A 27,326-nucleotide genomic window follows, 5' to 3' on the forward strand; every position below is an offset into this window, starting at 1 on the left:
GGGTAGCCTTGACTGTTTCTGTTTCTATTACAAACCCCAGGAATTGCAGAGATAGGGGAGGGGAGAATGAGGATTTCCTCTTGTTGACCACAAATCCGAGAGATTCCAGTAAGTCGATAGTCATCTGCACATGTTCGTTCAGGCGTACTGGGGATTGGTTCATGATCTGGATATCAATGATTTGGATATCGTCCAAGTAGATGATCAATAACACTCTGAGCTCTCAACTGTTCATATACCAGTATAAATACCCAAGTAAAACACCGTGGAGCGGAAGATAGACCGAAAGGAAGGGAGGTGAACTTGAATATTTGTGACTTCCATTGGAATTGAAAAAAGTGTCTGTAGTGGAAAGATGGATATCGCCAGGTAGGCGCCCTTCAGGTCTAGGCGGACCATACAATCGGCCACTTGCAAAGATCAATGAGAAGAAGGATACCCTCCATCTTGAAATGGCAGTAAACGAGCCACTTGTTGAATTCTTTTAAATTGATAACTGGACATTTGCCTTAGTCCCTCTTTTCCACCACAAAAATATTGCTGAGAAAACTCTTGGGATGTAGAGCGGTCGGAAAAACCGCACACTGCATTATTTCCAGCCCCACCAATTCTGACTGGTCCCGCGAAAAAATCCAGGGGTTTTGGTCGGCGTGGTTGACAGGGTACACCACAGAATTCTATTTGAAACCCTTTTAAGGTATGGAGGACCCATGCACCTGAGTAAAGAGCCTCCCAATTTAGCAAAAAATGCACCAACCACCCCCCAAGCTCTCACCCCTCAGAGTTCTGTACTCTCACTTTAGGAATTGCTGTAGGCATCATTGCCCCTGGAAACACCTCTGGCATCCCGGCAACGGGGGTAGGTCCTCATTGGGAGGACGTTTCCAAATTTTGAGGCGTCTTGCCATGGTCCACAGCAGGAGTCCACACCTGTAGCCGAGGCTTGATGAAAGGCGTGGCCGGCCAAGCGCCCCCTACCACGACCGGCTCTGGCAAAAACACAGGTGGTAAATATACGTTTGATTGTTTGGGCCGTGTCTAAAGAATTGAAAGCGTTGACAAATTTGCCCAGCTCTCGAATAAATGGGTCCACGACGAATTTGCTTGGGCTACAGGCCCGCCTCAGAAGTAGACAGCTCTCCTAGTTTTTGATCAATTTTAAATTAGGAGCAATCTGTGCCGCTCTGTCGAGATGGCACAGTTGGCGTTTGAGGAAAATTATAGCCCTTTGGGACTAGCTGGACAAGGGCTCATGGAAGGATAGGGATCCAGATGCATTAGCGTCTTCAGCCATGTCCATTATCTTGGCTAGTCGACCCTGCCACGTCCAGAAGCTTGTCCTGGCATGAACACAAGGACTGATCTTTGCCCTTCTTGGAGTCATGGACACATTTTGCAAGAAAAGTGGCCATTTTGGGATATATCTTGGGCGTAAGGGCCACTTTACCCTCTAAAGATGGCCTAGGGCTTTCAGCCAGAAGGCAGCTCCTTACCTCCTTGTCTAGGGGTTTTCATAATCGGCACGCAATGCAGGAGGCCACCTTCGGCGCTGGGAAGCATTCCGTTGAACGCGGATGTAAAAGATCATCCGGGTCTAACATGTCAGAGTCAGCAGTCTGGGGAACAGCGTTTGTCTTGGGATTACTGGACAGGAAGGGATTGGCAGTCATAAGCCACGGTCTGCTAGGGCCCCCATCTCCATCAGAGGTGTTGGGAGAGTCATCTCCCTCCCCAGAGTCAGTGGGGATGGGGAGGTACCCGAGGTACTAGGAACCGGAGATTCAGGGTGAAGGGGTTGCAAGTCCCTAAAGGGATGTAAAGGCGTCAGGATCAACCGCCAGGGTCATCCACGCACTTGCATTTACCGTCTGGGTTGGGTGCAGCCGGCTGACCTGGAGGTTTGGGGATCCGGGGCCCAGAAGAGTCTTTTTTCCGCTTGAGGAGTCTTTGGCATTGCACCTGCAATTGCATAAAGTTCTTCTCCAAGGGCCCCGCCACTTGTGAAATAGCCTTCAGGATGGAGGTATCCATGACTTGGCAAAACTGAAGAGTATATGGAGGAGAAGGATGTAACCTACCTTCCCAATGATGATCAGAGTCTTCAAAACCCTCCATAAGGATGCCTGATCCTATATTATAGGGAGCAATTAATAGTTAGAGCAAGCCCTGTGACAGTTACTGAAATTCCCCTAAGGGGATGGAAAATATAGACACCCTGAAGGTCCTGGGACTAACACCCTATGCTATATTGGGTTTTAATGCTGCCTGGAACGTGTCCCATTGAATTCCTCCAATCAAGGGTAGTCTTACCCGCACCACAGGTGTGGTTTTCCAGGCGTTTTGCAAACAGTAAATATCGAAAAACTTCCCCTGTAATAGACTGCTGCCGAACATGTCTGCCAATGAGTAAAATTGACACGCCGGCTGCCAGGAGGTTGGAACGCGCTGGGTGTGTTCAGTGAATTGTGTGTGGGCCCCTGAGCGGCAGACTGACCACACCGCACAGCAGAGCCTGGCAGTCTGAAGCAGCCTCATAGGAGCAAGAGCTATCCAGCAGCCGCACTGTGGAAGGAAAACCAGTTAGTGTACACAAAGGCAATTTGAAAAAAACAGCAGCATGAGGTTTCTATTTTCCCACCCAATATCATGAAGGGGGAGTGGCTTGGAAGCATGGTGGATGTGCCCTAGCAGAGTTCCGTCTGCCCGAGCCCAAATCCACCGATATTCGGCACAGATCCTAACCCCAGTCATTCTAAAGCCTGCACAGTGGCCAGCGAAGACATCGTCTCACAGCACAGGACCAGTTTCTGCCGCCATGTCGCCTCAGATCGGAAGTCGGCCCCTGTGTGGTGGCGGCTGACGTAGAGGCAGCACATCGAGGGGAGGCGGGTCGTGAGTATCAGATCCCGCCTTAGCAGGGTGGGCCTGCGACTTCGCAGTCGGGCTGCCTTACCGCGGCCGGGTCCCCAGCAGGGGAGTGTCGGCAATGATCTGGCTTGGTTGGGACTGCCCAGGGGCTCGCACGACAAGAATTCACGGACGTTGGGTGCCTGCGCCAGGGTAAGGATTCAACGCCCCTCGGGCCTACTGGTAGGTGCAGCCAGATGTTCACTTTCTCAGCTTGACGGGGGCTGCTTGTCAGCAATAGTCCTCTTTCCCCTGCCCCCTCCCTTGAAGGCTCTCCGAAGGGGGCCCCTAGGACAAGCACCAAAGCGGCAAAAGGGCTGAATCGAAGGCACCGAAGACTACACACTTGGCCTGCGCCCCTGTAATCTCAGCGGCGGGCTAGGGGAAACTGCCCCATATTGGTGCACTCCCTTGGAGCGGTGCCCTTCCCTCCATTCCGCGCCTACACGCTACGGTGCCAGGGTTTGCCGGGCCCCATGGGAGGTGAGATGGAGCGGGCCACACGAGTCTGAGGATCCCTAACCGACGGATCATTATTGGCATGGAGAATCGCACCGGGAAAGGCCCGGTTCTGTGTACTGGCGATGTGGAGCCCTTGGTTACTGACTCTCAGTGCGTACTATCCAGGGAGACTACCAGGTGGGGGCGGGCGAGACCGGTCCAGTTAGGGGGCCTACTTGGCTGACCTCCCCAGGCAGCAGAAGTAGCAGGGCTAAGCCTGGTGCGGCTTGCTGTCAGGGAGATCAGAATCCGTGAGGCCTGGCCTGAGAATCTGCCCCAGCAATGATTGTGGCGGCAGTCGCAACGCACTGGGCTCCGCTCTGAAGACTACCACCTTGGGAATACGAGTCGGCAACGCTGCAGGAGAAGTGCAAGGAGTACCCTTCACCAACGCATTATCCTTCGTTCCCTGCTTGCACCTCCTTCTCATCATGGGCAAAGATAAGTCAGGAACGGCTGCTTCCAAGCAGAGTACTTTGGACCACTACAACACTACAGGTTAAGGAAGCGAGGGAGCCGGAGGTCGATCCCCAGACAATGCCACCCTGTTGGCGGGAATTACTCAATCGCGGGCCGCACTTTAGGCGCAGTTGGCTCAGAGGTTTCCTGTCTGTGTCAGGACCTTCGCAAGGCGGTGGACAGAATTACGGAGGCTGAAACCCGGGTCTCCACAGTGGAAGACACAGCGACGACTCTTCTGTAGAAGGTGAACCAACTCACAGTCGTGACTCAGGAACTGGCTTCGCTGGTTGAGGAGACCGAAAGCAGGGCCAGGTGTAACAATGTACGCCTGGTTGGCTTCTGAGAGGGGTGCGAATGTACGTCAGAGGATGATTTTCTGACAGGATGGCTCAAATCCCTGTTGCAGACCGAAGCTATGTCCACTTGCTTTGTGATCGAAAGAGCCCACCGGGCCCGGACTAAGAAATCACAAATCGGGAGAACGATAGAGACCTGTGATTAATTTAACAGATCACTACACCATACTAAGATACGCCAGGAGCCATAAGGACTAAATGCTCTTCAATTCTCATCAAATCATGGTATTCTCCCACTATACCAGACTAGTACAGAAGCAGTGCCAATCCTTTGTGGCTGCGAAGCGCAGACCTCGAGAACTGAACTTGTCCTATATGCCGTTATCCCCTGCCAGAATGAAGGTAATCTTCCACTCCAAATCATCCTTTCTTCACTCTACCGAGGTAGTGTTAGTCTGGACTGACGAAATGGCACATCTCACACCACACTCGCTGCCAACACCACTGAATTCAGACTCCTCACAGGGCTCGCACAGAAGTCGACAGAACAGAGGTACGTTGAGACAGCGACACAGATCTTGCTCCAACTTGGAGGGCCAACACTCAAGCCGAGGCAACCGAGTAATCCTGGCCACGACGGACACACAGTCATGCAGTTCGGCCACATGCCCATCCAGGTGGGGCTTGACTTACTATAACCGGGGTCCCACACACCGGCTCTAGGCTATTAATGGACAGTCCACACCCCTGGACATTTGGTGTTATGTTTTATAATGTTGGGATGGGTGGGTTCTTTTGTTGGGGCTTCATGTCTGGGGCCCTGGTAATGTCTTCACCGCGGCAGGTACTCCTTGTTTTTGGAAGTATGGGAGATGGGTGGGGGTTTGCAGGTTCTCTATTGTTAGCAAAGCTCTAGACACCAAAGACACAGCTACGTCCCATGCAGACACTATAGTAATTGGGGACATTGACTATGGAGTGGTTAGAGGACACAGCAAATACAAAACTGAGTTGGGAGAACTGAATATCATATTGTAGAATATCCGGGGCCTGTTATATAAAGTCAAGCGAGGAGCGGTACTCCGTTTAGCGAAACAGTATGACGCAGCTATACTTTTGCTACAAGAGACTCACCTACAAGAGACTCACCTTTTAGGTTATAAAACTCTATGCCTTGGTAGGTTTGGATTTGCCACGGTGTATCACTCTGGGTTCACACGCGGCGCTCCTCATTTCCAAACGCTGGCTAGATCCTGATGAGCGATTCACAGAGGTCTCTGGCACAGTCGCGGGAGAACAGATAATAAAAATTGAGTGGATATATGCTCCCCCCCAGGGACAAACATTCATGGATAAAATTACACAGCTTTGGGGTGACCTTCCCGACGGCCTGATGATCCTGGGTGGTGACTGGAATGATATTATGACACCCCAAGCTAGGTGGTGTGCAGTGAGACCCGACAACCCCCCTTCCAAATCCAAACTGAACATTCTGGCCCATACATTGGGATGGTCGGACACCTGGCGGACTTTTCACCCTTTGACAACTGGGTTTTCATATACATCGGCCGTGCATAACACGCGATCGCGGCTGGACTACATATTTCTCCCCCATAGTATCATACACAGAGTATCACATTCATACATCTTATCCCGGGGTCTCTCGGACCACTCACCTGTTCAGATTGAGCTACCCCTGAAAGTTCAGCGGGCCCCATGCAGGTGGCGTATGTCCCCCCTGGCTCCTTCAGGACTTTCAATTTCAGGAGACTCTGCGGCATGCCATTGCAGAATATTTTCAGTTCAATCTAGACTCATCCCCATCGCATATAATTCTGTGGGAGGCCCTCAATCCGTCGACCAGGGGAGTAGATATAAATTTTCCGCACCGGCGAGATACGCAAACGCCTATTTAGTTACTTGAACTAAAAGTTCATCAAAGCCAGTTAGAGGCGCAAGTTTTAGAGGGGTTGGACCAAAGTTCTCTGCGTAATCTCCTACTTACCCAGCAACAAATCCATCAGGTCCTTACCGATGAGGCCAAAGAAGTGTGGCTGGCAACACAGCACAGGATTTAGAAATGGGGCAATAAGTCCAACAAAATGCTTCATCGGCTATACCAGGCCAAGACAGCCCCTGTTCAGGTACCCCTTCTACAGGACTCGGATGGTACGCTTAGCACTTCCCCGGAGACGGTAGTCCAGGCATTCGTATCCTTTTATACCACACTCTATCCACAGCTGGAGCTCATATTGGAGACCCTTATAGATGAGTTTCGGTCAGATATTCCTCCCCGTAAGCTCTCCGAGCAAGTTAGAGACTCACTGGATAGCCCCATAACTGAGAATGAACTAAGGGCAGCACTATCTAGCATTTACCCTGGCAAAGCCCCGGGTCCAAATGGCTTCCCCAGCGATTTCATGAGATGGCACATGAAGACGTTAGGCCCACATTTGCTCGAGCACTGCATGAGGCCCTAGAGCAGCATATCCTACCCACAGACTGCCACCATGCCAAGATTGTGGTGTTTCTCAAGCCTGGTCGACCTCCTGAAGACCCGGCTTCATATCGTCCTATCTTGTCGCTTATTTTTGAGCCTAAGCTTCTGGGCAAGGTCCTACCGGACCGTCTTCGATCGTGCATCCAAGATCTCATTCACCCTGATCAATCTGGCTTCATGCAACAGCGCTCCACCAGTCAGAATATTAGGCGAGGCCACAACGCAATTGCAGGGGCCCACAGACTCGGTCGCCCAGCGGCAGTTCTGCTGGGCGACATAGATAAGGCATTCGACTCCCCGAGTTGGACTTACCTCTTCAAACTCCTTCATGCCATAAATCTCGGACCACGGTTCATAGCATATACCCTTTTGTTATACACTGATCGCTCTGCATCGGTCAGTGTGGCTGGATATCGGTCGTCCCCTTTCCCATTCACCGAGGCACAAGACAGGGCTGCCCTGTCTCTACTTCTGTTTGGTCCAGCCATAGAACCCCTGATGCGGGTGCATCAGGACTGGTTTGAGTGGACGCAGGAATATTCAGACAGAATTTCGATTTACGCCAATGATGTTTTCTTCTTTATTGATATCAAACAAAAAGGAGGGAAGAGGATAAAGAGTCCATTCGTTTCCCCTTAACAAGTAACTAATAATCAAAAAGAGAACGGACACTAGTATCTGCAAAAACCATTAGTTTTTATCGAAAACCCTCATAGACATCCTGGAGTTATTATAGCGGTATATCTTTTCGTCCGCCCCATCAGGAGTCTTGGCATCGTCATTGGGTCAACGATTAACGTGCAGTATGCCTGCCTCACCCGAGGCTACTTCTGGTGTATGCAGAAGTGTCCAGAAATGAAAATTAGTGTCTAAAAAATAATGACTTAGCCAAAAGGACTTGGTTTTTAATCTAAAAAATAGACTAGTCACTAATATTAAAAAGAAGTTGGGATATTCAGGTAGTTGAGTTACTAAACTACCATATCGTTCTCAAAATATGTCGACATGTTTCAGCTCACGGGGCCCACAGAGGGTCAGGGGAGCTTTCGTCAGGACAAGAACAAGAAAACAAACAAACAACAAATATATATAACTCATACACCTTTTGTGTGTATGGTGAAAGTGGCACAATGGAATTTCCAAGCTGTGAAAAAAGCCAATAGAATAGTTGTATCAATGGTATGTTCACTAGGTTAAGGCAGACATATATATAAATAATAGCATTATTTTATGCATAACACAGGTTAACCAATTTGCGGCGTAAACCTTGTGTGTTTGAGGAAGTAGGAGAAACTTCATGGGCTTGGGAGGAGATGGTATATACCCTTAAGTTGTTGATTTACAGGGTTCTCAATGTAACAAAAACTGTGCTTTCAGGTTTCTTACAAACATTCATTTGTATCGTATATAATGTGGTATTGAAAAAGTATGTCGTCTATTCACGTATCACATTCGTAACAGTATGGTCAAAGCACTGGTTCACACTCCGGTGGCATGCATAATGAAAATACTGGCATTATTGAGGTATGATAGCGGGGTCAGATATAGTCAAAAGTGCTTATACATGAGGGCACAAATTGTATGTTTGTATATCGTCGGGACCGGGAATGTGTGGTATTATGAGCCGACTCGTATGTAAATAAATCACTGGTATTAGATTTAAACAGACTAGAACATTCGCGGCTTGTGCTCAAAACCCCATGCAAACACCATGTAAAACTCCCCGTGAAGTACCTTGTGTTTTCAGTAGATAGATATCCACAGGGACTTAAGAGTCGCTTCTGGAGTTGCTCTACATTTTCGGAACAATATAGTGCCTCTGGTTAGTTGTTGGGGTTTATCTTACCTCTTTTTCTTGAAAACACGGCAAAAACGCCATTCTTACCCATGCGGCATCAACTTGCGAGCCTTGTGCTGACTCTGCCCCCGGCTGAGGGCGGGTCTTGTGTTGCTGGTCTCTTATATGGGCCATAAACACAAAGGAGGGACCGTTTGTTTACGTGGCCGATATAGTAGGCTGATGTATTGGACTTAAGGAACCCGATTTGGGGCGTGGTTACCGGCAGGATGTAAATAGCGATAAAAAGATTCTTGTTACACCCAGTATTAAGCATGTATACGTGTTACCCATATTTTGCGCTACAGAGGGTAAATAGTCAGATGTACATCATATCAATCCGCATTGTTATTTTTTTATATATGAGGGTGAAAAGACCCATGGGTCGGAGCAAATGTTCATTTAGAAATCGGTGTGTAGTATATTTACAGTGACAGATGTAGGCAGAAATATATTTTTTGTTCTAAATGAATAGAGTCAGTAGAATTGATTCCATGGGATGTGATCGTTCATTCCTATTACATCAGTCTTTAAACGATCTACCCATCTTTGCTCTTTGTTGAAAAGAACTTGTTCTGCATTTTGGCCCTTTATTTCAAGCATTTCTAGTACTGTCCACTTCAGCTCATCACATGTATGGCCAGCCTCTGTGAAATGGGTGCATAATTTGGTCGTATTCTTTTTTAACCTGACATTGCTCCGGTGTTCCCCTATGCGGAGTTTGACTTTCCGGCATGTCATGCCCACATATTGTTTTAGACATGGGCACGTGATAAGGTATATCACATGTGAGGAGTTACAGTTAGTATGGCTCCTTTGAGTCCATTTTAGATTGTCATTTAACTGTAAAGTCTTTGTACTCGCCGTGTTTTCAAGAAAAAGAGGTAAGATAAACCCCAACAACTAACCAGAGGCACTATATTGTTCCGAAAATGTAGAGCAACTCCAGAAGCGACTCTAAGTCCCTGTGGATATCTATCTACTGAAAACACAAGGTACTTCACGGGGAGTTTTACATGGTGTTTGCATGGGGTTTTGAGCACAAGCCGCGAATGTTCTAGTCTGTTTAAATCTAATACCAGTGATTTATTTACATACGAGTCGGCTCATAATACCACACATTCCCGGTCCCGACGATATACAAACATACAATTTGTGCCCTCATGTATAAGCACTTTTGACTATATCTGACCCCGCTATCATACCTCAATAATGCCAGTATTTTCATTATGCATGCCACCGGAGTGTGAACCAGTGCTTTGACCATACTGTTACGAATGTGATACGTGAATAGACGACATACTTTTTCAATACCACATTGTATACGATACAAATGAATGTTTGTAAGAAACCTGAAAGCACAGTTTTTGTTACATTGAGAACCCTGTAAATCAACAACTTAAGGGTATATACCATCTCCTCCCAAGCCCATGAAGTTTCTCCTACTTCCTCAAACACACAAGGTTTACGCCGCAAATTGGTTAACCTGTGTTATGCATAAAATAATGCTATTATTTATATATATGTCTGCCTTAACCTAGTGAACATACCATTGATACAACTATTCTATTGGCTTTTTTCACAGCTTGGAAATTCCATTGTGCCACTTTCACCATACACACAAAAGGTGTATGAGTTATATATATTTGTTGTTTGTTTGTTTTCTTGTTCTTGTCCTGACGAAAGCTCCCCTGACCCTCTGTGGGCCCCCGTGAGCTGAAACATGTCGACATATTTTGAGAACGATATGGTAGTTTAGTAACTCAACTACCTGAATATCCCAACTTCTTTTTAATATTAGTGACTAGTCTATTTTTTAGATTAAAAACCAAGTCCTTTTGGCTAAGTCATTATTTTTTAGACACTAATTTTCATTTCTGGACACTTCTGCATACACCAGAAGTAGCCTCGGGTGAGGCAGGCATACTGCACGTTAATCGTTGACCCAATGACGATGCCAAGACTCCTGATGGGGCGGACGAAAAGATATACCGCTATAATAACTCCAGGATGTCTATGAGGGTTTTCGATAAAAACTAATGGTTTTTGCAGATACTAGTGTACGTTCTCTTTTTGATTATTAGTTTTCTTCTTTATGACAGACCCATGGTTCTCGGCGCCTCGTGTCATCCAGATACTTCGGAGAACCCACGGGTTGAGCACCAACCCATCCAAATCCACACTTTTCCATATATGCGGGGGAATCAGAGACACCAGGTTTAGGCTTCACAACTATCTATCGCTACAGAAGGCTTTAAATACATTGGAATCTTCATATCGGCGTGCCCTACAATCTCATGGGCACAAAATATTGCCTCGCTACTCCCTGCTGCCCGCAATGAGACAACAGTTTGGTCCCAGCTGCCCTTATCGTTATATGAACGATATGATATCTTTAAGATGGTATCCCTACTGCGTCTTCAGAATTTTCCATATAATATTCCTCCTTCATGGTTTACACAACTTTACGCGATTCTTTATCGATTCTTATGGCGGGGGGGGGGGCTTTTGGTTGGCACCCCCTTGCTACGTCTCCTGTACAGCAGCACGTCTCTTGAAACTCTACCTCGAGCTTGCGGGACAGTTATAAAAACCTGAGACGCACAGTCAAATCCATAGGTTGGTGGGGAGGATTGACAGGTTCCACTTCCCTGTGGCACGGCACATATCTATGGCCCGTTTCCGCCCTAGTCGGATTTCGTAAGTGGGACCTCATTCGAATCTATACGCTGGGGGGGATGTTATGCAAGGCACTACACTTTAGTCCTTTCAACGGTTACAAACTCACACTCAAACCAGCATCCATAAAACCAGAGCAACATGGGAGGCCGATATGCCTGCCTTAAAGGATGATGATTGGACGGAAGCCCTGGCTAGTCCTTGGTATGCGGCGACATCTTCACACTACCATCTCATTCAGTACAAGTACCTCCACCGGATATATTACACCCGATGTTGGTTGTGAAAAATGGGTGTTATTCCATGTCCTCAATGCCTCCGCTGAAGAAATGATGAGGGCTCCTTCCTCCATACTGTGTGTTGTACAGGGATTCAACCATTCTTGACTCTGGTGACGTCTTGCCTAGGTCAGGTTCTGGCATGCATCAACCCGCTCGACCCCAGATTGTTGCTCCTACATAGCACTGATGACACAAGTAGCACCTCCTGTTCTGGGCCTCACCCTAGCCAAGAGGGATATTGCACAGAATTGGAAAGTTACGTCCCCACCCAGTGTTGCGGGATGGAAGAAGGCAATGGACAGGTGTATGGCAGCAGAAATTGTAATTTTTCAGGGAAGAGGATGCCCACAGAAGCACAGGAAAATTTGGGCCCGCTGGGCAACATAACGAGGCATTGACTTGCCCCCATTACCACATCCAGACTCCCACGATCCTATTGAACAATTGGTGATCAGAAATTAACTTGTATAGTCCTATGAAATTGACTCTTTATGGTCAGGTTTTTGTTAACTCACAATTAAGACTCCCAGGGTGTGTTCGGTTATACTTTTGGTCTGCCGTTCCGCAGGCCATGTGGTTTTTGTATAATATTACTAGGTACTGCATGTCATATACAATATATGTACAGTCTCTGCAGGGCTCTGCCCATTTTGTGCATTTCAAAATTAGTAAAAATGTGTTAAAAAAAAATCACTGCAAGAAAAGCAAATAAAAGCTGAAATATCAGAGAACATCAAAGGCACTTATCTGTAGGCTAGCGGAGCAGCGAAGAAAGGGGGTGATATAGAGTCTCCAGGGAGTACTGTATGGAAGTGCAGTACCCTGATTGGTAGGCCTATTTTCTTCACCCCCAAACCCCCAAGGACTTATAGGAAACATAGTTTATTGTTGAAATCCTATAAAGTTAACGGTTGCTGGTGAATGAAAGTGAATAAAGTTAAAGCCTAATAATCGCCTCCAAGTCCTGCCATAGAATCAATATACCCACTATATCAACAGCGAATTTTGGATTCCAGAGTAGTATGCAACTCACTGTAAAGCACTTCAATGCCTCATCAGTGGTAGTAAGCGCTAAATAAAAACAATTAGTGTTCTAGCACAACAGTTGAGCGCTAATACGATTGAAGTTGAAATTGAAATTGGTAAGGGAAATGCTACAGGTGTCAATTCTTTCCCCCCATTGTCCCTCACCTAACACAACCGTATCATTACAAACAAAGCTTTGAATAATGAGCAAAGATCCAGGCTCTGATAGCCATCCATCTGAGTTTAAACGATTTACTTCTTGGAGGCCAGTCTGAATATATATATACTTCTTCACAACCATCTAAAGGGGATCTTCTTGGACAACATAGTCCTTTCCTCGGAGGCAGATAAGGATTCTGTCCTTAGAAAGGACATATTGCCTAATATAATACTCATCATCAACAATAATTGCAAGATGCCTGCAAACATCACAGTGTCCCACCTTCAAAAAGTCTCCTCTCCCAGATGCTGTAATACAATGGGGGATCCGCTCCATCAAATCAATTTTGGTATCTGACAAACATGGGCATATCAACTACAAAGGTATTACGAAAAAATAAAGAAATAGCCCTCATTTATTATTTCCTAATGTAGCAGCTTCACACCATTAAACTTTTGCAGACCCCAGGATTCCCCAAACATATCAAAACAACCATTTGGTTTCGATCTTATTTCTCTTAAGCTTTTACCAGAACCATTCCATGTTTCTTCGGAAGAAGAAGTACTTTTCAATATTTCATAAGATACCCCATATCCCTAAGATCGCAAGTAAAGTAATTCCCAAACTCAAAAACATATTATTAACTTAGACTAACCAAAGCGGTTTTGATCTTGCTATATAAATCTTAATTGCTGGTAACTTGACCCCACCCATTGACTCCATATTACCCGATTGACAATACAAAAACAAGTATGTATTACAGGCCTTACTAGTATACATCTGCTAAATTAATAAAAACAAAACTGTGCAGACCAAAAATAGATCAATAGATGAGTCTGTTTTAAACCGGGCCTCAGGACTTGATCACCAGCAAACTAGACCAATGTTGGAAAATCTGGAGAAAGACATTAAACCTACTAGTAAGTAGTTTGAACAAGACTGTCTCCAATGCTTTACAGTCCTATAAAACATAAGCGCTATTATGGTCACAAGTACTTTAAATTAACCACAGAGATAAATTAACTCCTGTAAATGTTCGATGGAATACCAAGTCCACATCTGAGGCACTCAAATTACCTCACGTCCAAAAGAATGTGTAAGCTATAATACTTCAAAGACACTATCATTGAGTAACAGCATCTACATCAATGTTCTGTTGAACTTTGCACTATCCTTCGTCTTTCAGAGGCCAAATATCTGACTCCGTAATCTCAGCTGTTGCAAACTACCTTGTGCAACAGTCTATCATTTTCATTACACACACAGCTTTGTGATGCCTGAAAGAGTATAGAGATTTGGTCTAAATTAAACTTAGTACTCCTGTAAAGGCTGCTGAAAAAGCGGTCTCTCTAGACAGCTGCTTTTTGATAATTATTTCTCTGCACTTTTTGTAAAAGAGTTTGAAACTGCTCAAAACAAACTTAAACGTTTGGATACTATTATGTTATATTTCAACACTACTCCATTTGTCATCAGATGTGTCAGCAGCTGCAAACATTAATTGAAGCAGGCAAATTCCTAGAAAATTCCAAATCTGGCTTCTGTCTCATGGCAGGTATAGTAACACCTGTGGTAGATACAAGAGAGAAGGCACTATAGTTAAGGGGCCAGGCCACTCGGTTGCCCTCGGTTTAGTACACAAGAGTCTACTTCAGAGGCTACAGGAGCAGCTTTAACATCAGAGTGAAAGCACAGCCTGTTTTAAATATAGCCTTATAGCCCGCCGTAGAGGGCTATACCGGCTATTAAAGGCCCTCTCCAGCGTTGAAGGCCCGAGCCGAAGGCGAGGGACTTTAATAGCGGTATAGCCCATCTACGAAGGGCTATAAGGCTATTAGAACATTCTGTCACTAGAGGACAGAATGTTCTAACAAAACAAACATAGCCTTTTGGGAGCGTGAGGGGATTGGAATCCCCACAGGCTCCCTAAAGCCTTTGTTCACAGCCAGAGCAGTGAACAAAGAAACATTGGAATGTTGGAGCTCCAGGCTTATACCAGCCATTATAAGCCCAGAGCACTCCATTGTTTTCAATGGAGCACCCAACATTCCAATTTTCTAATCTTGTTTACAGGACCAGTCACAAAACATTAAGTTGGGTATGTTCCCCTCTACTCCGATTACATTGTCCTATGAGGTGCCTTCAAAGCTCTACCTTATCAATCCCTACAAGCTTCCCCCAGCTAAAAGAATTAAAAGCTGAAGAATCCACTGTGTGTGGATAACACCAAAGATCTGGTTGATTTAATTGAGCAATCAGTAGATCATGCCAAACTTGAACACTGCTGTTTGGCGTCAAGAGCTGGATGTCTTAAAATGGCTATGTCTAAATGGAGACAAAATAGAGATTATAACCCAAGATAAAAATAATTCCACAGCTGAGGATCTCAACAGGCCCAAAGGCCTGGGTCATTTATTTGCCTTACTAGGAGTCCCAAAACCAAGAAGTATTATTCGATTGGGCGCTTTGCTTTACCCCCGCTCCAGTACAAGAGGTAAACAAAATTGCAAAATATCAACTTTATGGTTTATTAAGAGTTAGATAAGTTTCAGCAGCACAGCATCACAAACTGTTGATCCAGGATACAGCGATGGTGAGGATTCAGTACTGCAAAATTACTCAAGTCACAGAAAATGGATGTACGGATAGTTAATCGGCTAAGAAAACACAATTGTTTCTGAATAAAGGAGGCCACTGTGCTCACTTCCAACAGACAAGCAGATTCAATATTGGGGCTTGTGCCTAGCGTGGAAGTAGAGGAATGGTAAAGGCCCTCTATTTCATCAACCTGTTCAAGGCGTTCCATCACCCAAAGATATTTTTGCGCTCCAATATAGTCAAGTCAAGTCAAAGAATTTATATAGCGCACTACATACCCAGAGGGTCTCAAGGCGCTTAGGGAGGGGAAGAGGATTACTTGTCAAATATCCACGTTTTAAGTTGCTTTCTGAATGCTAGGTGGTTCTGGGTAAGGCGAAGGTAGGTGGGGAGTGAGTTCCATGTTTTATCAGCCAGGTATGAGAAGGATCTGCCTCCCATAGTTGTCTTGTTGATGCGAGGTACAGTGGCGAGGGCTTGGCTGGAAGAACGTAGTTGGCGGGAGGGGGTGTAGAAGGACAGTCGTGAGTTGAGGCATTCTGGTCCGATGTCGTAGAGTGATTTGTGTGCGTGGGTTAGCAGTCGGAACGTGATCCTCTTGTTGACGGGTAGCCAGTGGAGGTCTTTCAGGTGACCAGAGATGTGTTCGTTACGCGGGATGTCTAATATGATTCTGGCTGAGGCGTTTTGGATTCGTTGGAGTTTCTTCTGGAGTTTAGCGGTAGTACCTGCGTAGAGGGTGTTTCCGTAGTCCAGTCGGCTCGTGACCAGAGCATGGGTGACTGTTTTTCTGGTTTCGGTGGGGATCTAGCGAAATGTTTTTTTGAGCATGCGAAGAATGTTGAAGCAGGATGAGGATACGGTGCTGACTTGTTTGTTCATTGAAAGTGAAGAATCCAGGATAACGCCTAGGTTCCGTGCGTGGTCTGTCGGGATGGGTGCTTTTCCAAGGGCTTCCGGCCACCAAGAGTCGTCCCATGCAGAGGGGGGATGTACCTAAGATGAGGACTTCTGTTTTATCTGAGTTCAGTTTCAGACGGCTGTGTTTCATCCATTCGGCGACTTCTTTCATTCCTTCGTGTAGGTTAGTTTTGGCGGTGCTGGGGTCATTGGTGAGAGATAGGATCAGTTGAGTGTCATCCGCGTAAGAGATGATGTTGAGGTTGTGTTGGCGTGCGATGGCCGCGAGGGGGCTCATGTATACGTTGAAGAGGGTGGGACTGAGTGAGGATCCTTGTGGTACGCCACAGATGACTTCAGTGGCCTCGGACTTGAATGGAAGGCGGACTCTCTGGGTTCTTCCGGTGAGGAACGAGGTGATCCATTCAAGTGCTTTTCCTTGTATTCCGATGTTTGAGGCGTTGTAAGAGGGTGCTGTGGCAGACTGTGTCGAAGGCTGCAGAGAGGTCGAGGAGGATGAGGGCGACTGTGTCTCCATTGTCCAGTAGAGTTCGAATGTCGTCTGTTGCTGCGATGAGGGCGGTCTCAGTGCTGTGTTTTGCTCGGAAGCCAGATTGTGAGGAGTCGAGGGATTTGTTGGCTTCGAGGAAAGCGGCGAGCTGGTTGTTGACAGCTTTCTCAATGACTTTGGCCGGGAAAGGAAGGAGTGATATTGGGCGGTAATTTTTGAGTTCGGTGGGGTTCGCTGTGGGTTTTTTCAGAAGGGCGGTGAGTTCAGCGTGTTTCCAGCTTTCCGGGAAGGTGGCGGAGTTGAAGGAGCAGTTGATGACGTCTCGGAGGTGCGGTGCTATGAAGGAGTCTGCTTTGTTGAAGATGTGGTGAGGACATGGGTCTGTGGGGGATCCTGAGTGGATGGAGTTCATCAGGCGGATGGTGTCCTCAGTGGAGATTGGGTTCCAGTCGTTAAGGGTGTTCAAGGGGGGAGAATGTTCATCATATGGTTGGGTGGGTTGGTCTCCGGGTTGGTTGTCGAAGCTGCTGTGGATGTCTGCAATTTTGTTGTGGAAGAATGAGGCTAGGGAGTCGCAGAGGGCTTGGGAGGGAGTGATGTCGTTGGAGTTGGCCGAGGGATTGGTAAATTCCTTGACGATGTTGAAAAGTTCCTTGCTGTTGTGGGCGTTGTTGTCTAGTCGATCCTTGAATGCTGTTTTCTTGGTCTTTCGGATTAGTTGGTGGTGTGAGCGGGTGGCGTTTTTGAAGGCGTCCTTGGTGCTAGTGGTTGGGTCTTTTTTCCAGGTCTTTTCAAGGGATCGGCAGAGTTTCTTGGACTTCTTAAGATCATCGTTGAACCATGAGGCCTTCTTGCTGCCAGGTTTGCTTTGACGTTTTTTCAGTGGTGCTAAGGTGTCGGCGGTGTTGGATAACCATAGGGTGAAGTTGGCGGCGGCTTGGTCTGGGTTAGAAGAGTGGGCTGGGATGTTTAGAAGGAGCGATGAGGAGATCTGGTCGATGGTGATTTTGTTCCAGTTTCTTTGTAGAGTTGGTTGGGGGTGGTTGATGGGTTTAGGCTTGTTGTAGGTGAAGTGAACGCAGCTGTGGTCAGTCCAGAGGAGATCCGTTGTATGGCTAAAGGAGACATGATTGCTGGAGGTGAAGATGGGGTCGAGTGTGTGACCTGCGATGTGGGTGGGGGAAGTGACCAGTTGTTTAAGTCCGAGGTTTGCGAGGTTGTCCAGGAGGGTGGCGGTGTTGCGGTCGTTGTTCTTTTCAAGGTGAAAGTTGAGGTCTCCCAGAAGGATGTAATCTTTGGAGGGGAGCGCGTGTGGAGTGATGAAGTCCGTGATGTCTTCACTGAATTTTGCGCGGGGTCCTGGTGGTCTGTAGAGGAGGGTGCCTCTGAGTGTGGTCTTGGGGTCGATGTGGATCTGGAAGTGAAGGTGTTCAGAGTTGGCGAGGTTGACGTCAGAGCTGGTAGAGATGTGGATTGATTTTTTATGGACGATAGCGATTCCTCCTCCTGTGTGGCCGGTACGGTCCTTGCGTGTGATCTTATAATCTTCAGGGATGGCAATGGTGATGTCTGGGGCGGAGGAAGCGTTCATCCATGTTTCTGTTAGGAAGGCGACGTCTGGAGAGATGGTGTCTAGTAGATTCCATAGGTCAATGGCGTGTCTGTGGACCGATCGAGTGTTGAGGAGGATGCATTGTAGGTGATTGGGGTCGGGAATCTGTGGTGTGGTCGTAGCGGAGATGTTGTCGGAGCCGATGAATTTGCAGGAGTAGCAAGAGAAAGGTCCATGGGTGTGTCCAGGAGCGGCTTGGACGCAGTTGGGGGCGCGACCGGGGTTAAGGGCTAGGAGGGTGGCGGCATCGTAGGTAATGCGAGAGGGCTGGGCAGTGCGAGGGGCAGGGGGTCTGGCGCTGGGCGCGGTCCAGGCGCTGACGGGCGTAGACGGGCTTACCTTTGGCGCACCTTCGGCGCGGTCGCTGCGCGTAAACGCTGTGCGGTAAGGCATCTGTCATATGTAGGTGTCGGGTGGGGAGGGGCGAGGCAGGGTCAGCTGGGAGGCGGGCGCGGGGTGGAGCTACGGCCTAGTAAGCACAAACAACAACAAAATGGCTGCAGGTAGGGGGAAAACGAAGCTGGGTGAGCCTGGGGGGTAAATAGAGGCACAATCGACAAACGATAGAAATGCTTTCCTACCAACAGTGCGCAGCCCTAACAGCACAATACAAGAATGTCAACAATGCACAGGGCAACAATCACACGAAATGGGCAAAATAAACGCGCAGTGCAGGCAGCGCCAGTAGTGCGGGGGAAGGTCGCGCTGAGAATTCTGCTTCAAGGCGCTACAATACCGCTGTTCAGCAATCAGCTATCAGGCGCTCTGATATTTCGAAAGCCACCAAGCCTTGGGAGCGTGGGGGGGAGCGACCTCTTCCTAAGCAGGTCAGGAGAGTCACAGCGTGGGAATGGAGAGGCAGGTCTGTATCTATCTGTGGGAGGCAGGGTCAGCTGGGAGGGGGGCGCGGGGTGGAGCTACGGCCTAGTAAGCACAAACAACAACAAAATGGCTGCAGGTAGGGGGAAAACGAAGCTGGGTGAGCCTGGGGGGTAAATAGAGGCACAATCGACAAACGATAGAAATGCTTTCCTACCAACAGTGCGCAGCCCTAACAGCACAATACAAGAATGTCAACAATGCACAGGGCAACAATCACACGAAATGGGCAAAATAAATGCGCAGTGCAGGCAGCGCCAGTAGTGCGGGGGAGGGTCGCGCTGAGAATTCTGCTTCAAGGCGCTACAATACCGCTGTTCAGCAATCAGCTATCAGGCGCTCTGATATTTCGAAAGCCACCAAGCCTTGGGAGCGTGGAACTCAGTCTACGTATACAGAAATGGCACTTGAAATTAGAACCCTGAGAACGCAGGTGGCATTCTGGATGAGCCTCCTGCTATCTGCGGCTAGTCGCATGCAGTGGCCAAAATATTTATGTTACCACGAATGTTGTATTTTTTGGCAGACATTCCATTTGAGTTACCGGGTGAAATCTTCAGAGTCCCAGATACACATTTGCTGACATTAGTCTGAGAATCCTTTTCGGAAAAACACAGGGACCCCTACTAAACAAATGAAGTTGCTATACGTAGGGATAGAAGACTAATTAGGTAAAACAGCAATAGCAAACATATATTTTCAATTAAGAATACACATATATTCTAGGTGCAAATACGAATAGTCTACAACATAATATAGAAAAATATATATTTTAATTTTATTTCCTTTTTATATTAAATCATGATATAGCTCATTCTTTTCTTCAACTGTGTTAATTCAACACATATAAAATTATGCATGTATATCCACATTTTATATTCACAAATTGTATACATGTATATTCAGCTCAAATCAGAAAGATATGATGATTAATAAACAATAATTTTATGAAAACAACGGATAATTTGATGACGGCAAGCGGCAGAATAGGAACTACGCGCGTTTCGGCACTGCTGCCTTCATCAGGAAACCGTCTATTTGCACAACTATTAAGTGAAAAAGAGATAGAAAATGCAAAACAACAAATTATCGATTTACACAAACAATCATGGCACCTAGATCATTAACTGTACATACTATTTACATTGGTCAATTTATATTTACAATATATACACAGCATCAATTTCTCACAATTTTGTTCGACTGTCTACAACTTATGATTGAACCTGTTATCTAACCATTGATCTCATTATCCTTTATCTGCATGTTGTTGCTTTATTACATCAAACTCATTAGTAATTCATGTTCAAGCTATTATTCAAATATATTCAGACCGGAAAAAAGGCATTGGGGAACATTGACAATAAAATAAAACCAAGATAAAAGAGAGACAAAAAGATATATAGACGAAGAGAAAGAAAATGGATAATAGAAAATAGATAAAAAGAACAATAGACTATTAGAGCAAACAACAAAGCCCATAAAGATGGGTCTACCTGAGATATCACTTAAACTCATCACTTAAATCTTTTTATTCTAAATGAGTCTTTATATTTCATTTTGTTCTTATCATTTGATAACTCCATTAAGAGAGCCCAAGACACGACTCCCACCATATATGTTTAAAACATTAGTTGGTGTCAAGAGTCAACGTATGTGAACTCATTTAGAATAAAAAGATTTAAACGATGAGTTTAAGTGATATCCCAGGTAGACCCATCTTTATGGGCTTTGTTGTTTGCTCTAATAGTCTATTGTGCTTTTTATCTATTTTCTACTATCCATTTTCTTTCTCTTCGTCTATATATCTTTTTGTCTCTCTTTTATCTTGGTTTTACTTTATGGTCATGTTCCCCAATGCATTTTTTCCGGTCTGAATATATTTGAATAATAGCTTGAACAAGAATTACAAAGGAATTTGATGTAATAACGCAACAACATGCAGATAAAGGATAATGAGATCAATGGTTAGATAACAGGTTCAATCATAAGTTGTAGAAAGTAAAAACAAATTGTGAGAAAATAATGCTGTGTATATATTGTAAATATAAATTGACCAATGTAAATAGTATGTACAGTTAATGATCTAGGTGCCATGATGGTTTGTGTAAATTAATAATTTATTGTTTTGCATTTTCTATCTCTTTTTCACTTAATAGTCGTGCAAATAGACGGTTTCCTGATGAAGGCAGCAGTGCCGAAACGTGCGCAGTTCCTATTCTGCTGCTTGCCGTCATCAAATTATCAGTTGTTTTCATAAAATTATTGCTTATTAATCATCATATCTTTCTGATTTGAGCTGAATATACATGTATACAATTTGTTAATATAAAATGTGGATATACATGCATAATTTTATATATCTTGAATTTACATAGTTGAAGAAGAAAAGAATGAGCTATATCATGATTTAATATAAAAACAGAAATGAAAATAAATATATATTTTCCTATATTATGTTGTAGACTATGCGTATTTGCACCTAGAACATATGCATACTCTTAATTGAAAATATATGTTTGCTATTGCTGTTTTACCTAATTATTAGTCTGAGGATCCAACAGGTGACTTGTAGCATTGGCTAAGCTAAAACTGCTGCCAGAAAGGTGGTATGAGGGCCCTAGACTTTAGAGGCTATCACCTGGCAGCCCAAATACAATGGGCTGCAATGTGGTTAACTGGGTGTCACCTAACACAAACAGGCTACACTACTATGCAAATACATAAAGGGGTGGTACACCCACTACTCTTAGCACCACCAAGGGCAAGCTCGAAGAGAGGTTTAGAATATACAAAGTGTGTCCTACTCCATGCACCAGCAGTACCCTTAAAAGGTCTCCCAATTACTAATGCATACACAGCGTACCAGGATTTGAGATGAAATAGGGCTATACACCATCAGACATTTTTTCCATAATAATTCTGTGATAGCCTTCCAAACTCAAGTGAGCAACTGGGACCATCCTAGCGGAGTTCTGTACTTGCTTTACAGAGAGGTACTGATTACTCTTAGACTGCTGTGGTGCATTGACAACAGAGCTCACGAGGCATGGACTGATACAGGTGCTCCATGCTATTGGTTAGTGGACTACAGATGATATCCTGGCTTACAGGTGCATATTGAAACACTCAGCAGTCTCCCAACAAACCTGAACGGATAAGTAGGACGTTGTCACTGACCAAGCCTTTAATGATTAAGAGTGGCAGAGGACCCTAGAATAACTCAAGAATGAGCCTGCACCACCCATTTCAGATATATTAAATTCAATATATTGCACAGAGGATAGCTCACACCACAAAAGGTAGAAGCCTGTCCACCCTGCCCCAGATATGGGGCTGAGGAAGCCAACTTCAGACATATGCTTTTGGACTGCCCAGTGCTGAAAGATTATTGATGGGCAATTAACAACAAAGAGTATTCAGTAGGGAGAAAATACATAGGTAAAATTTAAACTAGTCTGCTACAAATCCACACATGACCCAACGAAAATAAAATAGCGACAGAATTTGTATACCCAGCATTATTGTTGACTAAAAGAGCTATTAAGGTTAAATGAAAGGCAGCAACTCCTCCAACATTAGATAGCTGGAAAGAGAAGTGCTACACTGGGCAGACATAGAAAGCAGAGTGGCCACTACAGAAGAATGAAGGGACCTGCATGCTAAACCTAATACAGGTTTTGGGAGGGACTAATACAAAAGGTACAAAGAGGGAAAAAGCAATGATGACAGACCACCTTGAGGCGTTGCAAGTTAGCATACTTGGTAACGCCTTATCACCGACTAAGTCAGCACCTAGAAAGGAATAGCTTTGCTGATATCATACCCACATTACTTAACTTTATGTAAAGTAATTCTTTATTTCAAATTCCATAAGAATATATGAGCTCAAAGTGTCCCAAATCTGCTTGGCAGTTTACATCTCGCAGCGGCAGGTGCAGGAGCTGTTTGTGCACACCACCTTTCATCACACTCCTTAAAAGTTATAAAAGGAACTTAGCAGAGAGGTGCGGCTTCTATGGTCTGCCGTTGGTTCTTTGTCACTGTTGGTCTCTTTCAAGAGACAATCTGAGGTCAGCTTCCATATGGCTTCAAGACTAATAAATCAGGACCTCTACAGCTAGAGAATAGCAGGTTTCTTGTTAAAGGCAGGAAGGCATACTGTTCCTGGAACTGAAGTCAAGATGCAGGAGACAGGACCATAAGTAACAAGGAGTAGGAACTGGTGGCCAGTCGTTAAAGAATGCCTGGGTGTATGACATTTCAGGTTATCCCACTTAACACTTGCGAAGTTCATTTAGTCTTAGATTTATATATTCAGTTTCGTCCTCAGCGTAGCTTTCGAAAGTTAAAGCAACACGAGAGAAAACTATGCTACAACTTGTTGACGCCAGACACGTGGAGATGTAATCAAACGTTCCCTCCATGCACAGAACACAACTACAAACAGTGTATTGCTTAAAGAAACGTGTAGGCTGTATACAGATAATGAGAAGGGGTTGAACGTGTTTCTCACTGGAAGTTCTGCGGATGAGTTAAGCTGGCGACCCGTAGCACAGCCTGCTTATCTAAATATAGAGAATCCACTCAGTGGCGCCACTCACCTCTCCTCTCCCTCCCCATGCTCCGTTATACACCCCATGATTTTCCTCGGCCAGACCCAATTCCTTCAGCCAGGAATACTGCGGCTTGTTGATGAGTAGGGTAGACATGAGCGCAGCCGAGTGCCTGCCGCGGAGAAACGCAAGCTTTCTGCAAAGGAAGAGCCGCCTAGTAAGAGCAAGGCTGAGCTGCTGCATGGTGGAGAGAGGAAAATTGCCATAGGCTAATAGTACAAGTTCATATGCAGCCCCGCCCCTCCATGGATGCAACCTGATTGGGAGAGCGGGGCACTTCCCTCAACTCAGCAGTACATCCATCTGTAATGAGACAGATATGTAGAAATAGACAACGGACGACCGCAGCATGTGCCATCATGCAAAGTGAACCCAGCAGCCATATTACAACATCAGAACTTCATGAAAAATTGAAGTAGTGACAGTGTAATGATCATGTTTTAGAGAACCATCGGAGACAATAAGTTTGTGTTTTTCCAATAATTAGCAAGTTTGTGTGTTCGGATGTGTTAGTGGACCAATGTAGTTAGACTGAGTCAACGGGAAAAAGCCCATCCATCAATGTACTCATGGGCGCGTGAGAGCATAAGCGTGTGTATCAATGGGGGAATGATTAAATGTACATTCGTCCCAAATTGTTAAGGTCCATGCAATGATGTATTGCTCCAGTTCAGTTTTTTCTTTGAATTCTGGAACTTGTAGCCAATGCAAATGTCAGTTTAAATAGCAAATCACATTAGGCTTTACAATGAAAACAAGACAAATATTAGAATAAAGCCGTGACGTTTTAGCAAAGATTTTAACTTAGTAAAGAAGGTAAAATGAATGGTTATAGTCAGTCAATTATTCTTTTAAATTAAGAAGCAGCATGTAACTCAGAATACAATTCAAATAACAAAAAAGCAGAAAAGCATTGTTTAATTCAAATAAGGTAAGTCATAAATCAGAGGTCAGACCAATAGTGTTGCCGCCTAGAAATTGTAAAGGTGCAGTTTCCTCAATTATGACAGGACACAGATGTGGAGGTTAACGCTATTTATTTAACCTATTTCCCCTAGAGAGCGCCGAGCCGGTGCGCACTCTCTCTCAGCTTTCGCGCCTCTGCTCGCGCGATGCACGTGCAGCCGCCAACATGGCCGCCAGCACGTCACGTCGCTACGTGGCGTGCAACCACTAGAGCGCAATATCACATATCTCCCTTTTTTCCAAACAATGAAACATTTAACTTACAGTCCGCCGCTCATGTCAAAGTCTTGAAACCTAGCCGGTGTCACCACGGTTCTTCCCCTCCGGGTCAGTCTTACCGGGGTGGCCGTGGCCCCCCTCTCCTGAGTCTCTACACCACACCTTCCATCTCTCAGCGCAGCCGCGCTCTCTCCTTGTCTCCTCAAGTCCATTTCCCTCGCAGTTCCCTGGTTGCCGTCGTCACTTTGCTCCTCGTTCTGTTCTCCTCTTCTCTCGTGCAACTCCTCCTCCGCTTGTTCCAGCTCTACATTGGGTTCCTCCTCATCTTCTAGCTCTGATCCACCTTGGCTCCACCGTAATACTTTGTTGCATCTTGCCATGCGGTCTTGGGACCACACGTTCCCGTCGCTCAGCAAGGCTGCTCTATCATACACCTCCTTGACCTGCATGGGTTTACTGTACTTGCTGTCCCCCTTCCTTTGTAGCGTTGCCAACTTGACTCGCACCCACTCTCCTTCTTCCAATTCCGTTTTCTTCACGTTCCTGCGATTGTTGTAATGCTTGGCGTAGATGGCCTGTGCTTTCTCTAAGTTGGCTTGAACCACTGCTGGGGACCATTTGCTCATTATGGTTTTCTCTTTCCATACACAGTTGTCCCTAGTAAAGGGTTCGCGACCCCTCAATATTTGGAAGGGACTATATCCTGTTCCTGTGGGGGTGATTCTGTACGCCCACAACATGTGCCATATCTCCATCTCCCAGTCCTTGTTGCTTGATATTGCTGCTTGCACTGACCCCATCACTACTCTATTGAAACATTCTACCAGCCCATTTCCTGCGGGATGGTAGATAGAGGTATGTTTGGAGAGGATGCCATTTCTCTGCATAAAGTTGTTCCACTTGTCGGACGTAAACTGAGGGCCATTGTCACTCAAGATGGACTTAGGAATACCCTCACTCACAAAAGTGTCAGACAGGAACTTTAAGATCGTCTCTGTATCCATCACCTCATCCACCTTCAATTCGGGCCATTTTGAATATCTATCAATGAGGACGCATACGTATTTTTGAATGCCTTGTCCATCTAAAATCGGGCCCAATATGTCTATGGATAACTCTTCCCACGGATTCTGTGGGGGGTCAAATTTTCCTAGTGCTGGTCGTAGGAGTTTGAGTGTCTTGTCTGCTCCTTGGCACTGCAAGCAATCTCTAACATGCCTCTCAGCTCGTAGGTCCATGCCTGGCCACCAGTAGTTTTGCTTGGTCCTTAATTTCATCTTGCCAATTCCCAAATGGCCCTCATGGAGAAATGTCAATAACTTGGGAATGATGTTAGCTGGGAGAATGACCTTGTCCTCCCTGTACACGAACACCCCTTGATCGTCCATCGATATCTCTTCCCTGACCTCGTAGTATGGTTTTAGGCTCTCATTGGTTTGTCTTTTGTCCGGCCAACCCTTCGTGATGTACAATTTCACCACTTGCATGGTCTGGTCTTCGTCATAGGCTTCCTTCCATTCCTGATTGCCAATGACTCTTTCTTGGTCTTCCGTGAGTGCCACCATTTCTTCCTTCCCTGCTTGGTCCTCTTCGCCTGGTTCCTTGGCCGCCGCCCTGCTTAAGTAGTCCGCCACTCTGTTCTGGCTGCCTGGGATGTATTCTACATCGTATCTAAATTCCAGTAATTTCAGGGTCATCTTCGAAATCTTGAGCGTGGCACTCCCATGTCCACTGGATGTTAGTACCTTCAGTAGGGGCTTGTGGTCCGTCTTCAGCTGGAACCGTGTGCCCCACAAGAATTGCCTAAATCTTGTCATTGCCCACACGACTGCCTTCTTTTTCGATAACGCTGTATTTCTTTTCTGTGTCGCTCAGTGTGCGGGATGCAAAGCTGAGTGTTTCCATCACTCCTTGCCCTCGGTCCTGCATCAACACTGCGCCCAGCCCCTTGTCACTGGCGTCTGTTGTGAGCACTGTCTTGCTCTGGGGGTCGTATCCCTGGAGTGGTATGGCTCCTACTACCTATTTCTTGATGATTTCGAATTCTCCTTGCGCTTCCTCCGTCCAACAAAACACGGACCTTTCTCTTGTCAGCTTTCTCATGTGATGTGTCTTTGTGGCGAAGGGCTGAACGAATTTACTGTAGTATTCCGCCATACCTAAGAATGGCCTGACCTCCTCCTTGTTGGTGGGTGGTGGCGCCTCGCAAATTGCTCTCACGTTCTCTGTTTTTGGAGTGATTCCTCGCACTCCTATTTCGTGGCCTAGGTAGGTCACTGGCTCCATTCCCAACCGGCACTTAGCCCATTCCGCTATGAGGCCTTTATCGTCCAGGATCTTCAGTACCCTGTTGAGCTTTGCGTCGTGGTCCCTTTT

The 27,326-nt window shown here is 45.9% G+C and overlaps 1 protein-coding gene across 1 annotated transcript in view; it reads right to left on the reverse strand.

The window, feature by feature from the left end:
* The window catches only part of ALDH7A1 (aldehyde dehydrogenase 7 family member A1), a 311,199-nt gene extending 287,121 nt beyond the window's left edge, over window positions 1-24,078 (reverse strand). Inside the window, exon 1 of the mRNA XM_086961105.1 lies at window positions 23,754-24,078. Coding sequence (XP_086817231.1) covers window positions 23,754-23,948 — 195 coding nt within the window. The 5' untranslated portion in view covers window positions 23,949-24,078. The remainder of the gene's footprint in view (window positions 1-23,753) is intronic.
* Between the last annotated feature and the right edge of the window lie 3,248 nt (window positions 24,079-27,326).

Source organism: Lissotriton vulgaris, chromosome 3_1 (assembly GCF_964263255.1).
Source record: "Lissotriton vulgaris chromosome 3_1, aLisVul1.2, whole genome shotgun sequence".
Classification (NCBI taxonomy): domain Eukaryota; kingdom Metazoa; phylum Chordata; class Amphibia; order Caudata; family Salamandridae; genus Lissotriton; species Lissotriton vulgaris.